The 16,292-nt window shown below is 38.7% G+C and overlaps 1 protein-coding gene across 3 annotated transcripts in view; it reads right to left on the minus strand.

Moving 5' to 3' along the window:
- Nucleotides 1–16,292, minus strand: part of RABGAP1L (RAB GTPase activating protein 1 like) — a 744,918-nt gene that overhangs the window by 199,806 nt on the left and 528,820 nt on the right. For all 3 annotated transcript variants that reach the window (XM_086343675.1, XM_086343676.1, XM_086343677.1), the window contains exon 18: nt 10,097–10,138. In XM_086343675.1, the coding sequence (XP_086199801.1) occupies nt 10,097–10,138 (42 nt within the window). The remainder of the gene's footprint in view (nt 1–10,096; nt 10,139–16,292) is intronic.

A 16,292-nucleotide genomic window follows, 5' to 3' on the forward strand; every position in this document is an offset into this window, starting at 1 on the left:
CAATGCCAAAGAATGTTCAAACTACCGCACAATTGCACTCATCTCACACGCTAGTAAAGTAATGCTCAAAATTCTCCAAGCCAGGCTTCAGCAATACATGAACCGTGACCTTCCTGATGTTCAAGCTGGTTTTAGAAAAGGCAGAGGGACCAGAGATCAAATTGCCAACATCCACTGGATCATGGAAAAAGCAAGAGAGTTCCAGAAAAACATCTATTTCTGCTTTATTGACTATGCCAAAGCCTTTGACTGTGTGGGTCACAATAAACTGTGGAAAATTCTGAAAGATGGGAATACCAGACCACCTGATCTGCCTCTTGAGAAACCTATATGCAGGTCAGGAGGCAACAGTTAGAAATGGACATGGAACAACAGACTGGTTCCAAATAGGAAAAGGAGTCCATCAACGTTGTATATTGTCACCCTGCTTATTTAACTTACATGCAGAGTACATCATGAGAAACGCTGGACTAGAAGAAGCACAAGCTGGAATCAAGACTGCCAGGAGAAATATCAATAACCTCAGATATGCAGATGATACCACCCTTATGGCAGAAAGTGAAGAGGAACTAAAAAGCCTCTTGATGAGAGTGAAAGAGGAGAGTGAAAAAGTTGGCTTAAAGCTCAACATTGAGAAAACGAAGATCATGGCATCCGGTCCCATCACTTCATGGGAAATAGATGGGGAAACAGTGGAAAGTGTCAGACTTTATTTTGGGGGGCTCCACAATCACTGCAGATGGTGACTGCAGCCATGAAATTAAAAGACGCTTACTCCTTGGAAGAAAAGTTATGACCAACCTAGACAGCGTATTAAAAAGCAGAGACATTACTTTGCCAACAAAGGTCCATCTAGTCAAGGCTATGGTTTTTCCAGTGGTCATGTATGGATGTGAATGTTGGACTATAAAGAAAGCTGAGCGCCGAAGAATTGATGCTTTTGAATTGTGGTGTTGGAGAAGACTCTTGAGAGTCCCTTGGACTGCAAGAAGATCCAACAAGTCCGTTCTAAAGGAGATCAGTCCTGGGTGTTCTTTGGAAGGAATGATGCTAAAGCTGAAACTCCAGTACTTTGGCCACCTCATGCGAAGAGTTGACTCATTGGAAAAGACCCTGATGCTGGGAGGGATTGGGGGCAGGAGGAGAAGGGGACGACAGAGGATGAGATGGCTGGATCGCATCACTGACTTGATGGACGTGAGTTTGAGTGAACTCCGGGAGTTTGTGATGGACAGGGAGGCCTGGTGTGCTGTGATTCATGGGGTTGCAAAGAGTCAGACACGACTGAGCGACTGAACTGAACTGATAATATACTCCTCAGGAACCTACCAGTAATTCTCATGGCCCCACTGAGCAGATGCTACAATCCTACAGATGGGCATTGCGATGGAGGAGCATGGAGACAAAATGGACACATTAGCAACTGCTAACAATGAAAATAAGAACCATCCATTTTCTAAGTGTGACTGTGAATGTTTCCTTTAGTTGCACATGTGTTTTCTTTTCCTCTTCCTTCCTCATGTGTTTTCTTTCATCCCTCACTATCACTTTTAAATAATTTAATTTTGAATGTTTGATCACAGTGTAGTAGATGCTTAGCAGCACAGAGGGGTGTCCGGGGGAGTTTTTAAAAATACTGATGCTTAGGCTTCCTTGATGTTCAAATGAAACTGTTCTGTACAACTCAGGATCAGAAAATGTTTAAAGCTTACTCTAGTTACAGGACATTCTGATATAGAGTTAAGACTGAGGATCTTTGCTCTGTACATTAATAACTCAATGTCTGGCAGGCCATGGTCCACGGGGTCGCAGAGTCGGACACAACTGAAGCCACTAAGCACACATGTACTTCTTACCCTCCTGGTTCTGGAACTGCCTGCATCAGATCTAGAGGGTAGGGGTATGGCTGAGAGGAAGAATTTGGAAATGTTCCATTTAAACAAATTACTTGGGATTTAGGTGGTTCCAAAGTACACTAATGATTAATAATCACTGAGTTCTATTGTTGTTGTTGTTTAGTCACTAAGTCGTGTCTGACTCTTTGCAACTCCATGGACTACAGCACACCAGGCCTCCTTGTCTCTCACCATCTCTAGAAGTTTACCCACATTCATGTCCATTGAATCAGTGATCTATTGCTGAAGGGACTCACAATGCTCTGATATAACTAAAATAAATTGGGATAGTCTCTTACTGAAAATTGGTGGGAAGATTTATTTTTTCTTTGAAGGAGGAGAAGGAAAAGCAAGAAAAAGAGATTTGCTTCCATACATTAAGAGGACTGTCAGACACTACTTCAAACAACTTAAGGAAAGGGACTGTGTGTTCACTGTTGTATCCATATCATTAAGCACAGTGTCTGGCTCACAGGAGGTGTTCAAAAGTCCTTTGCTGAATGAACACATAAATGAAGGAATGTTATTAGTATACAGTGTGTTTTACTGGGTCCACTCCCAGAGGGAAGGGTAGATGAGTTGGTAGATGACAAATGGAAGATTACAACATGACAGGTTACTACAGGTGAGAAAACAAGGATGTCCTACGATGGTATAGGAAGAGGTTATTTCAGCTGTAGAAGGATACTGGATAAGGAAGCAGGTTGAGACGCACAGGGCATGGCTTATTAGAGAGCTCCCAGCCTACTGAGAGCAGGGCAACCTGGAAGGTTTAGAAGGAGGCCAAAATATGAAATACAAAAGATTATTTCTCCTATGAAATACCAGACAGATTTCTGGAAAGACGTTTCCATGATACAAAAATCAGGCTTACTGCAGCAGGCTACTGACATGAGAGAAGTTTGGTTAAAGAAAGAGATGTTTCAGTTCAGCACGTAGATTCTGTTTGATATCCAAATCAGAATCACACAAGCTAAACTGGAAAAAAATTATCATTTTATCATTTATCAATTTATCATTCTCCCCTCACAGCATCTCAGCCTTTTCATAAGCAGTGGGTGCATGCAGCCCTCATGACAGATACCCACAGAAGGCCTGGCTCTAGTGACCACAGGAGACTGCGTTTCTAGGCCACAGGGAACATCTCCTTCCCAACACCACTCTTTCAAGACTGAGGGAGACAGCCATTTTACCTATACATACAGACAAACACAGAGAGACAGGCAAAATGAGGAGACAGAGGACTGTGTTCCAGACCAAAGAATGTGGCAAACCTCCAGAAAAAAAGACCTTAATGAAATGGAGCTAAGCAAGCTACCTGATAAAGAGTTCAAAATAATGATCTTAAAGATGCTCACTGATCTTGGGAGAAGAATGGAAGAACATAGAGAGAATTCAACAAAGAAACAAAATACAAGAAATTACAGTCAACGGAAAAACACACTGAAAGGCTTCAACAGCAGAACAGATAAATAAACGTAAGCACAAATCACCACGCTAAAAGAACAATGGAAAACACCCCACAGAGCAGCAGAATAAACAAAGAATTAAAAGAGGTGAGGAAATGTTAGGGGCCTCTGGTACAAGATCAAGTGGAATAACAGTCACATGAGAAGAAAGAATAAGCCAGAAGGATTATTTGATGAAATAATGGCTGAAACCTTCTCTAATCTGGGGAAGGAAACAATCATCTAGACCCAGGAAGCCCTGAGAGTTCTAAATAGGATGAATCCAAAGAGAAACACACTGAGACTCATTATGGTCAAAATGGTAAAAGTTAAGGATAAACAGAGACTCCTAAAACCAGCATGAGAAAAGTCATTAATTACTTAAGGAAAACCCCATAAGGCCATCAGTAGAATTTTTTCATCAGAAACTTTACATGCCATAAAGAAGTGACATAACATATTAAAAATGCTGGGAAAAAAACAAACACACACACACACCAACAACCTGCCAACCAAGAATTCTCTACTGGGAAAGTTACCATTCAGAATTAAGGAGATGTATTACGAGTTTTCCAGATAAGCAAAATCTAAAGGAATTCATCACCACTGAATTGGCCTTATTAGAGATGTTAAAGGGACCCCTCTAAACTTAAAAAGTGGTAATTAATAATGAGAACATATAAAATTAAAAATCAATCTAAAGGCAAATAAATACTAAAGGTAGTGGATCAGTCACTTAGGTAGCATATAGGAAGGCTGAGACAAAATTATTAAATAAAATTAAAGTACAATAATTAAGATATACGTAGTAAACTAAAAGGTATAAAATGTGTCATTAAAAATATAATACGTATGGAGACTGTACATATATAGGATGTTGTATGTAAACCTCATAGTAACCACAAAGAAAAAACTTATATTATTAATAAATACACAGAAGAAAATGAGAAAGAAATCTAATACTAAAGAAAATCACCAAAAAAATCAAGGGAAAAGAGAAAGAGAAGAACAGAGAGGAGCTACAAAAATGACCCGAAAAAATTAACAAAATGACAGTATGTCAATTGTTGTTTAGTCACTCAGTCACGGCCAACTTTTTTGCAACCCCATGGGCTGCAGCCTGCCAGGCTACTCTGTCCATGGAATTTTCCAGGCAAGTTTACTGGAGTGGGTTGCCATTTTCTCTGTCAGGGGATCTTCCCAACCCAGGGCTAGAACCCACGTCTCCATGGTTCCTGCATTGCAGGCAGATTCTTTACCAAGGGTTAGAGAGAGGAGAATTTCTACATGTAATAATAGCATACAGATGTACTGTAGTACTTACTAAGTTATAGGCACCAATCATATATAAACTCATTAGACTCTAACAACAATCCTATGTGATGCGTGTTACTAATATCCCATTTTAAAGACAGGGGAAATGTAAGTTACCTAAAATGTTACTATTAGTTGCTCAGTTATGTCTGACTCTTCATGACCCCATGGACTGTATAGCCTGTCAGGTTACTCTGTCCATGGAATTCTCCAGGCAAGAATACTGGAGTGGGTTGCCATTTCCTTCTCCAGGGGATCTTGCCAACCCAGGGATTGAACCTGGTTCTCCTGCATTGCATGTGTATTCTTTGCCATCTGAGCCACCAGGGACGCCAATAAGTTACCTAAGATCACTGGATAAACTGTTGAAGATGGGATCTGTTCTCAGGAGGCAGAAGAAGAGTAGCAAGAAAAGCAAGTACTATGCTAATGCTGTTTTGAGAACTACTGAGAGATCAAGTTAGATAAAAAATAGAAAAGACGTCAACTAGATTTCATTAATGACTTGATCAAAAAAGCTACAATAGCATGGTAAGGAAACATACCATAGTAAAGACCATTGAAAAGCCAATAATATAAAAGGTATATTAATAACCTTTATATAATATACACAGCCCCTCCAAGACAGGGCTCAGTCTTCTAAAATTTAACCAGAATCAACTGACTTCCCTAAAAACATTCCAGATATTTCCAAACGAAAGTACATAGCATTGGAGTCTTCAAAACTGAGGCATTTCATTTGTCTCAGTTCAGTTCAGTTCAGTTGCTCAGTCGTGTCCGACTCTTTGCGACCCCATGAATCGCAGCACAGCAGGCCTCCCTGTCCATCACAAACTCCCGGAGTTCACTCAGACTCATGTCCATCGAGTCAGTGATGCCATCCAGCCATCTCATCCTCTGTCGTCCCCTTCTCCTCCTGCCCCCAATCCCTCCCAGCATCACAGTCTTTTCCAATGAGTCAGCTCTTCGCTTGAGGTGGCCAAAGTACTGGAGTTTCAGCTTCAGCAACAGTCCCTCCAAAGAAATCCCAGGGCTGATCTCCTTCAGAATGGACTGGTTGGATCTCCTTGCAGTCCAAGGGACTCTCAAGAGTCTTCTCCAACATCACAGTTCAAAAGCATCAATTCTTCGGTGCTCAGCCTTCTTCACAGTCCAACTCTCACATCCATACATGACCACAGGAAAAACCATAGCCTTGACTAGACGGACCTTTGTTGGCAAAGTAACGTCTCTGCTTTTGAATATGCTATCTAGGTTGGTCATAACTTTCCTTCCAAGGAGTAAGCGTCTTTTAATTTCATGGCTGCAATCACCATCTGTAGTGATTTTGGAGCTGAAAAAAATAAAGTCTGACACTTTCCACTGTTTCCCCATCTATTTCCCATGAAGTGATGAGACCGGATGCCATGATCTTCGTTTTCTGAATGTTGAGCTTTAAGCCAACTTTTTTACTCTCCACTTTCATTCTCATCAAGAGGCTTTTTAGTTACTCTTCACTTTCCACCATAAGGGTGGTGTCATCTGCATATCTGAGGTTATTGATATTTCTCCCGACAATCTTGATTCCAGCTTGTGTTTCTTCCAGTCCAGCGTTTCTCATGATGTACTCTGCATATAAGTTATATAAGCAGGGTGACAATATACACCCTTGATGGACTCCTTTTCCTATTTGGAACCAGTCTGTTGTTCCATGTCCAATTCTAACTGTTGCTGCCTGACCTGCACATAGATATCTCAAGAGGCAGATCAGGTGGTCTGGTATTCCCATCTCTTTCAGAATTTTCCACAGTTTATTGTGATCCATACAGTCAAAGGCTTTGGCACAGTCAATAAAGCAGAAATAGATGTTTTTCTGCAACTCTCTTGCTTTTTCCATGATCCAGTGGATGTTGGCAATTTCAAATTTATTATAATAATTACTTTTAAGTTGCTTTGTTTTTCTGCCTGATTTAAGGATCTATAAAGGTACAAATCTAGAAATTCTGATTTTTCAAGAGTATGGTTGCTAACAGAAAGTAGTTTTGCAATATTAAATTAAAATTAAATAAAAAAATTAAAATGTGATTACAGTTTGACCAACAATTACATTCTTAGGAATTTATCCTAAAGATACCATATGCAAAGATGGAATTTAAGGATGTTTGTTACAGCTTTGTTTAACAGGGAAGTCTAAAAACAATTTTAATGTCCATAAAAATTAAATATAAAATTGGTTAAATAAATTATGATATATACAATAGAAAAATAAGCAGTCATTTAAAAGGCTAAGGAAGTTCTATGTGTAATAATAGCTCCTGGGTGACTGTAGTGCTTACTAAGTTAACAGGCACCAATCATATATTAACTCATTAAACCTTCACAACAATCCTATGGAATAGGTATTACTAATATTCCCATTTTAAAGATGAGGAAACTGTAATTTACCTAAGATCACTGGACAAATTGTGTAAGATGGGATTTAAACTCAACCAGTCTGACCCTGTGCTTTTAACCACTACATGTGTATTATAACACAGAAGGATATTTATAATATTATACGAAAAGTCTTGTTCAACGGAATTTTTAAAAGAAAATAAATATATGTTAATCCTTTCACATTGTACTTCAAGATGTACTTACCACCTCCCCATCATCTTATTTGTAACCCTCAAACCCATATTAAAACATATTTATTTATATACACATGTATATGTATATGAGTGCATGTAGGTAGGTAATACATGCTTACATATTCAATAGACTAAAGCATGGGAGAAAGATTTTATACTAAATTTTTATTATGGTTTCCTCTAAGGTAGGGTTATAAATGGGCTTTAGCTCTGTAATGTTTCTATGCTTGTGGTCAGGGTGGAGGGAAACGTTCTGCCATTTACTTTTAATCCTTGTCAGAAAGCAAAGAATCTATTCTGATTAGAAGTTTTCTCTGGCAATATGAAGTCACTCAGATTAATTCTCACTGATCATCTCCCATCTATTATAATGTACTATGCTATGACTACTGAATGCATCATATAATCACTAAATTAGATTTTTAGGAATATACCTAGCCTACCTAATGGATTCTGCCAACAGCCTAAATAATTTAATGATGCTACTATAAGGAATCATTGTTTTAGCTGAGTAGCTTTCTAGCCACCTGGTAGATTGTTTCTCGAAGAAGGCAATGGCACCCCACTCCAGTACTCTTGCCTGAAAAATCCCATGGACAGAGGAGCCTGGTGGGCCGCAGTCCATGGGGTCGCTAAGAGTCGGACAAGACTCAGCGACTTCACTTTCACTTTTCACTTTCATGCATTGGAGAAGGAAATGGCAACCCACTCCAGTGTTCTTGCCTGGAGAATCCCAGGGATGGGGGAGCCTGGTGGGGAGCCGTCTATGGGGTCGCACAGAGTCGGACATGACTGAAGCGACTTAGCAGCAGCAGCAGCAGGAGCAGGCTGTTTCTAACCCAAAAGGAAATAGCTCCCATTCAGAAAACAGATGTTATAAATCATACTGAGCAACAGAGACATTCACCTATGTTTATGTTGTTTAAAAATGTTATTAATTCAGCTATACCTTTGCTAAGTCAAAAGATTTCAAACAATCTGGGGCCTTGGTTCTATCAATTATCAGCTGGGGGAGAGAATTATTAAATGGTTTTCTCTGATACAGTTTATGGTTCTCCTACAAATAACATCTGGATATTTAATATATGCTAATGAGATGATCTATGCTAACACTCAATGCTCAAGTGTTAGCACTGAGTGCTCAAGTAATGTTACTTACCTTTCTGATTCCCCTCATCATAAGAAATAGAGAGAAATCCCTCTGCAGCTATACTGAAAATTGGTTAGGCTAGGTTCATTAGCACTTTCCACTATCCCTAAGTTTATTATTTTTATATAAACAAGTTTATATTCTTTCATCTGACAGATTAGAAGCTAAAAATTAATCACTGTCAGATGTGTTTTGGGGTATTCTTTTTCTAGGCAGGAGCAGTCAGATCAGTTAAGTATACTTAGGTACAGCCTATGTGTACTGATTCTATGTGGGGTCAGCGCCAAAATTCAAACAAGAACTCCTAAAGTAACTTTGTCAAATGAATTGTTCATATCTAAACTCAAAATGAAAAATATGAAGTACACTGTATGTACATTTTAACAGAATAAGAGATAAGGAGCAGTAGCCATGTCTTGAGTTATATAAGGCCCATGTAATGTGATGCCTTTGCTTTCATAAAAGTATTTAATGGTTAAGCAGGAAAGCTCTCCTAAAATATCAAGAGGTTCTCTGAAGCTTCAAGTTACGATCTTTGGGGAAATGTGGAAGACTTATGGGGAATCTAGTAATAAATTCTGAGTAACTTCATGAAAATAACAGTAATCACAATAATGACAGCTACCATTTATTAGGCAATACAACTTTCCATTACGTTAAGGGATTTTATGGATCCTATTATTTAGCAATCCTACGGATTAGTTTTCATTATTATCTCAAAACTCAGGGTCTGAGCACTGTGTAATTTGCCCAAGGTCATACACTAGAGCTGAAATTAGAACCAAATCTATCTGAGTCCAGTGTCTGCAATTTTAACAACTACATTTTACTAGGAAAAGGGTGAGCCTGCATCTTTTTATAAACAAGGCAATTTTCACCCTCAATAATAGAACTTCATTTTTAACCAAAGGACAAAAACCAATCAGGTTATTTTCATCAACTCTGCAGCAAATGTCTTGCTGTTACCACACTTTAAAAGTTGCACTGATTTCCACTGGGACGGCCCAGAGGGATGGTATGGGGAGGGAGGAGGGAGGAGGGTTCGGGATGGGGAACACATGTATACCTGTGGCGGATTCATTTTGATATTTGGCAAAACTAATACAATTATGTAAAGTTTAAAAATAAAATAAAATTAGAGAAAAAAAAAAAAAACTTAAAAGTTGCACTGATATGTTGATATAAAATCCAAAGAGGTAATTATAATTGAATTCTGATACGTCATATAAATTTCTAGCTATCAGAGAAAGAACTGCAAATTGCAAGTAGCAGTTTCTTTTTTAGTCAGCATATTACAGAAGCTTTCTAATAATTCAAGTATATGTTTAGCTACCTTTAGAGATGTTATTATGGTAAGAAGCATTTTAAGAAAAAAGCTGGCATCATTTTGACAGAGAACAGGTTTTAACTTTTTCTCATATCATCCAACTTGAATGAATGGAAATATTTTTATATGCTGCTGAAAAGAGTGTTATGATAGCAAGATTAAATGGATTATAAGAAAATCAAACTTAAAATACACAACAACAAAAGATGGGAGGAGAGAAGAGCAGAGTTCCTCAGAGAAGTCGTTTTTTGTGTTCAAGAATCTAGAATGAGTCAAAGGTTGTAAACTGAATGATGCTCAGTTCCAAGGGCAGAGAGATACAGTAGTTTGGTTAAACATAAAAACGGACTTACCTTTAGGAGAGCCAAGGCTACATGAAAGATTATGTTCAAACCCTGAAACAGAAAAAGAGAGTCAAAATCAATAATCACATCTATCACTATTTTGTTATTTTCCCAAGACCTCCACATATCATTAATAAAATCTGATTGTTTTCATTTCCACATACAATAATAATTAAATGAGATTTTTTAAAGGTATTTTTCTTCTCTGAGAGGCTTATTATAAATTTTAGGTCCTTTTTAACTGGTGCTTACATAAAATTATTGTTTTTACAGTAAATTACTTTTCTCCAGTCTATTTCTGGTTCAAGGCCTGGAAAAATCAAGTTCCTTGATCAAAATTGCAGTGACACTGAAGTCTAAAATTATTAAGTGAAATTTCCAAGTCCTATCTGTGTTATATGGTTACACTGCCCGTCGAAAACAAAACAGAGAACAAAAGGTGTTTCTGGTAACCGAGGCAGACTATGTGAGGGGGTAAGCGTCACACTGGATTTCTACTACCTACCATGCTAATTGTTTTGTGGTTTTAGTGTTGGTTTTCAAGAAGTATTTGTACAACTAGAGGTTGTAATTAGTAGCTATCTCCTAGACTTCCTTGTCTTTTTCTTCCTGAAAACCAGAGCAACATTTCTTCAGGAATAAAAAAAAATTAAACAGCTTGCTAAGAAGCCATACTGGAGCTGAATTTTGACTCTGAGTGAGATGTTGAGATATAGAAGTCAAGAGAAAGGAATCTTAAATGCTCAAGATGACAGAGGCAGAAACAAAACTGCCACAGAATATGCTGTTTCTTTGCCATGCAAGTCATCAATCAAGAGAAAAAAGACCTTTCAAATTTGAGCTGATATTTCCCATAAGTTCGTATCTTCCCATAACTATGTGGCATGCCCTCTTCAGCTTGGTCACAAGTATAATCTAAACTACCTTTTGGACATGGAATTGTACTAGATGCGCTATGCAAAGAATTCCTAATGAACCATCCTTTTACTATCTCCAAAATCAGAAGCAAGGATTAGGACTAGGTAATTAGAGTATATTCCCGTTATAATATGAGACTCTCTCACATTCAACTACCGAACATATGATGTAATGGCAGAAGAGATGAATGATAAACACAAAACATTTGGTTGAAAGTTTTGAATGTACTGAGTTAATTCTTTAAGAAACCAAAGCAGTAAAATGCACAATCAGGCTAGGAGACAAAATCAAATTGACAAAGAGTTCATTACCACACCAAGCAATGATTCTAGACTAGTTTTGACCACCATTAGAAAAAAAAATACCGGAGAAGGCAATGACACCCCATTCCAGTATTCTTGCCTGGAAAATCCCATGGACGGAGGAGCCTGATAGGCTGCAGTCCATGGGGTCACTAAGAGTCCGACACGACTGAGCGACTTTACTTTCACTTTTCACTTCCATGCACTGGAGAAGGAAATGGCAACCCACTCCAGTGTTCTTGCCTGGAGAATCCAGGGACAGCAGAGCCTGGTGGGCTGCCATCTATGGGGTCACACCGAGTTGGACACGACTGAAGTGACGCAGCAGCAGCAGAAAAAATAGAGAGATAGTACTATAACAATAACAAAAATAATAATTTTAAAACAACTTGGGTTACGATTAAGCAGAATTTGCTTTCCTAATCTAAATTTGGATCCTCGCCCTCTAGCTGCTGCCTACTTGTAGGCCCTGCTTCACATTCCCTCCATCTCCCACACCACAACCACTAGGCATAGTCCAACCGGAGTGCTGTGCTCATCAACCTGCCATGAAGACCAAATCCACAGTGTCTCTGATTCTTAGTTGTTTTTTTTTTTCAATCACTGTTACTATGTAAGCACCTCTTGTCTCTACTTCTCTAATCCCCATAAACCTCTGGCCTTCCTCCTAAGCCCGTCTCCCACCCTTCCATCTCCTTCCCAGACCCCTTCAGAGTATTCCACTCCATGTTCAGCCAACTTAGCTATGCTCTTGACCTTCCTGCCAAACATTTTCCCCACCTCCATGCTTTCACAGAAAGAGTGAAATCTAGGGATCCATATAGCAACCTGTATTACGATTCTCATTTTTCAGAGTATGAACTTTATTACCTAAGTTATATAAGCATTTAGTAGTTGCAGGCTAGGATCATTCTCCAAAGCCTTCCAAATGAGTAGTCTAATGGCATTTTCACCTCACAGTGTTGGTGTAAAATATATAATAAGTGCTTATTTGATGACCAAATGATTAAACTATACTAGGTATCTCCAAGTTTTCTGGGATTTGTTCTTTTCCATATGGACCCAACTAGACCAATTTGTAGAGTCACCATCAAATAATAGTAAGTAACATTTTCTTCAACGATCTCAAACTATTGGACAATTGAGCTATGGAACACACAAAGAATAATTTAGGGAAAAAAGGATCTGTAAATAACCAAAACAGCTCTTGCTAATAGCAAGGAAAAAACTGATTCAAATTTTAATTTCACTTACACTTAGAATTAGTAAAGAATCTGCCTGCAATGTAGGAGACCTGGGTTTGATCTCTGGGTCAGGAAGATCCTCTGGAGAAGGAAATGGCAATCCACCCCACTATTCTTACCAAAGAATCCCATGAACAGAGGAGCCTGGCAGGCTACGGTCCATGGGGTCTCAAAGAGTCAGTATGACTAAAGCAACTAAACAACATGATTTTATTGTTTATAGGTATCAGAAGTAGCAAGCTAAAAGACAAAGTATGTGCTAGATGGGATTAGGGACATAGCCTATAGAGACAGTTACCAGAATCAAAATATTGTACTTGATAGAAGGTAAACTTTAAAAAATATATATAGCTATCTGGGCTCATCTAATGACATCAATAGCCCTTCAAGAGCTAATATTTATTAGTTTACTGTGATAATCTCAGAAATATTAATGAATGCTTATGTTATATTTGAAACACTGTGCTTAAGAAGAAAGCACAGTTTGTGTTTTAAATAAAAAGTAGTTTTTTTAAGTTTGGGCAGCTAAAGAGGTAACTTTCATTTATTAGAAAATTTTATACAAATAAATTATTTAACTAAGTTCATAATGTACCTGCTTATGTGAAACCCTAGATGTTATCATAAAAAATGAAGAAAAGTAAAGACTTCATAAGCTTTAAACTGAAGTAGAAAAAAAAAAAAACTAAAGTAGAATACTGTGGCCAGACTATACGAACAAAGACACAATATTTCCATACCTCTAGATTGCTGGAAATTAGAAAAAAACATGCTATTCTGCCAAGTTCTTTATTTCACTACAAAATCTATCCTGATTTCCTAATAGAATAAAAAAGGCAACTTTAGTTAGATATTTTAAATTATCTATTTTTCTCTTTTAGATAAGACTTATTCCCATTTAGGAATATAATTAGAGGTATCATTAAATGATAGTAATTTCCATAGGCCAGCATCAGGAAGCACAAGTAGGTTTCTTTTAAGATGACAATGTCAGTGGAAGCTTTGGTCCTCAGCCTGCTAGCCAACAATGAAGTACATTGTAAGCAACCATTCACTCTTCCAAGCCACAAAATGAACTAAATACTCCATTATTTCATTGCCCACTTACTCTTACATGGTCCAACATTTGTCTAATTAAGCTGAAATATATTAAAAAAAATTTTTTTTAAAGAAAAGATGTCCTACACTTTCAAGATGCCTCCCTCTTCAGAAATATGTAATCTATAACAATTTGTTTTTCACTGAGGGGTAAATAAGTGTTCCTAATAGAATTGAAAGGGCTAAGGTATTTAAAGAATTATTAACAGTGAAAATAACAGGTAAATACACTGTCATGGCTACTTACCATTTATATGTAAAGTCTAACTCCAAGGGCAAGATAATAAATGAGTCAATATCCATTGACTATTTCCTACATGTCAAGATCTAAATTAATTACACCATAAACACATCCTTACTTAGTCCCACAACAACCTGAAATTCCATTTTACCCACAAAAAAATTAGATTTAGAGAAGTCAAATTATATTTCCTAAGGTCATACAGCTCTTTAGTGGATTTTAACCTATACAGTATAAGTCTAGAAGTCATACTCATAACCACTGTTAAGAGAAGATGGCTGAATGAATGAATGAATACCTTAGCTGAGTATTATTTAATGTGGCTTCTAATTCTTAAAGGATCAAAGTCATTCTTCCTATTTAAAGGCAAGTGTATTTTGAGAGTATACTTGCCTTTAAATATACTTTTCTCATGAACTTTTTGAGAGTTCATGAGAAACGCTGGACTGGAAGAAGCACAAGCTGTAATCAAGATTGCCGGGAGAAATATCAATAACCTCAGATATGTAGAGGACACCACCCTTATGGCAGAAAGTGAAGAGGAACTCAAAAGCCTCTTGATGAAAGTAAAAGAGAGTGAAAAAGTTGGCTTAAAGCTCAACATTCAGAAAACGAAGATCATGGCATCGGGTCCCATCACTTCATGGGAAATAGATGGGGAAACAGTGGAAACAGTGTCAGACTTTATTTTTCTGGGCTCCAAAATCACTGCAGATAGTGACTGCAGCCATGAAATTAAAACACGCTTGCTCCTTGGAAGGAAAGTTATGACCAACCTAGATAGCATATTCAAAAGCAGAGACATTACTTTGCCAATAAAGGTCCGTCTAAGTCAAGGCTATGGTTTTTCCTGTGATCATGTATGGATGTGAGAGTTGGACTGTGAAGAAGGCTGAGCGCCGAAGAATTGATGCTTTTGAACTGTGGTGTTGGAGAAGACTCCTGAGAGTCCCTTGGACTGCAAGGAGATCCAACCAGTCCGTTCTGAAGGAGATCAGCCCTGGGATTTCCTTGGAGGGACTGATGCTGAAGCTGAAACTCCAGTACTTTGGCCACCTCATGCAAAGAGTTGACTCATTGGAAAAGACTCCGATGCTGGGAGGGATTGGGGGCAGGAGGAAAAGGGGACGACAGAGGATGAGATGGAATCATTGACTCAATGGACGTGAGTCTGAGTGAACTCTGAGAGTTGGTGATGGACAGGGAGGCCTGGCGTGCTGCGATTCATGGGGTTGCGAAGAGTCGGACATGACTGAGCAACTGAACTGAACTGATATTTTGAGAGTAAGGAGGAGAAAGACTAATAATAGGTGACCTCTATCAAAACCAAATTTTATTATTTATCTCCATATTAAAAACACAAAAATCATCTGACTGCTTGCAGGATGTGAAGCAATAGAAACTCAGCTTGCTGCGAAAATAAAGGGTCACCACCTTTATCCAGTGACAACAGACTGAGTGACAACCTTCTGGGTATGAAGTAGTTCCTTAACTGCCTGGGAAGCTGCTGTATCAAAATTTAGTCACAGCCTGGAAAAATCTGCACTTTAAAGAACACCTACAAGTAATTGCCTCAAATTAAATAATTGCTCCAAAGTGCAGATCATCGTGTTCCTGGGTAGGCCAACAACTGAGCACCCACCACCCTGTATAAAGGAAGGCTGACGGCAGAGCACTCACAGAAACAAAGACACGAGTGTCTTGGCTCTGATGAGCAGGCAATCGCGGGCTCAGAGGGGCTGACAGATTGTGTGAGAAGCTGTCAAGAACCACATTGACAGCACTGAGAACAAACACGGAGAAGGCAGTGTCAAAGAAGTGCCAAATGTACATCAGCACTTGGGTCCTTAGGGAGCAGCATAAATGGGAAATAAACAGCATGTGGAAATGGAGATCCAAGCAACAAGGCAGTGAAAAATGATCAGACAGGTAAACGGAGCAGACTCAAGGACGAACACAACTGAAGCTGGAGAAAATGGGTGCTGCTCTTTTTGAGCCATCCAGTGTGGGACACGTCACTCCAGGAAGGGGCAACGACTCACTGAGACACCATTTAGAAAGCATATTCAATGAACTGAGCACTTACTAAGTATTCAATAAACGCTAGCAATTATTATTCAGAGAAGGCAATGGCACCCCACTGCAGTACTCTTGCCTGGAAAATCCCATGGGCGGAGGAGCCTGGTAGGCTGCAGTCCATGGGGTTGCTAAGAGTCGGACACGACTGAGCGACTTCACTTTCAGTTTTCACTTTCATGCCTTGGAGGAGGAAATGGCAATCCACTCCAGTGTTCTTGCCTGGAGAATCCTAGGGATGGGGGAGCCTGGTAGGCTGCCGTCTATGGGGTCGCATAGAGTTGGACAGGACTGAAGTGACTTAGCAGCAGCAGCAGCAATTATTA

This window comes from Bos grunniens, chromosome 16, assembly GCF_055505025.1.
Source record: "Bos grunniens cultivar Pamir isolate PY7600 chromosome 16, Bosgru_T2T1.0, whole genome shotgun sequence".
In the NCBI taxonomy this organism is placed as follows: domain Eukaryota; kingdom Metazoa; phylum Chordata; class Mammalia; order Artiodactyla; family Bovidae; genus Bos; species Bos grunniens.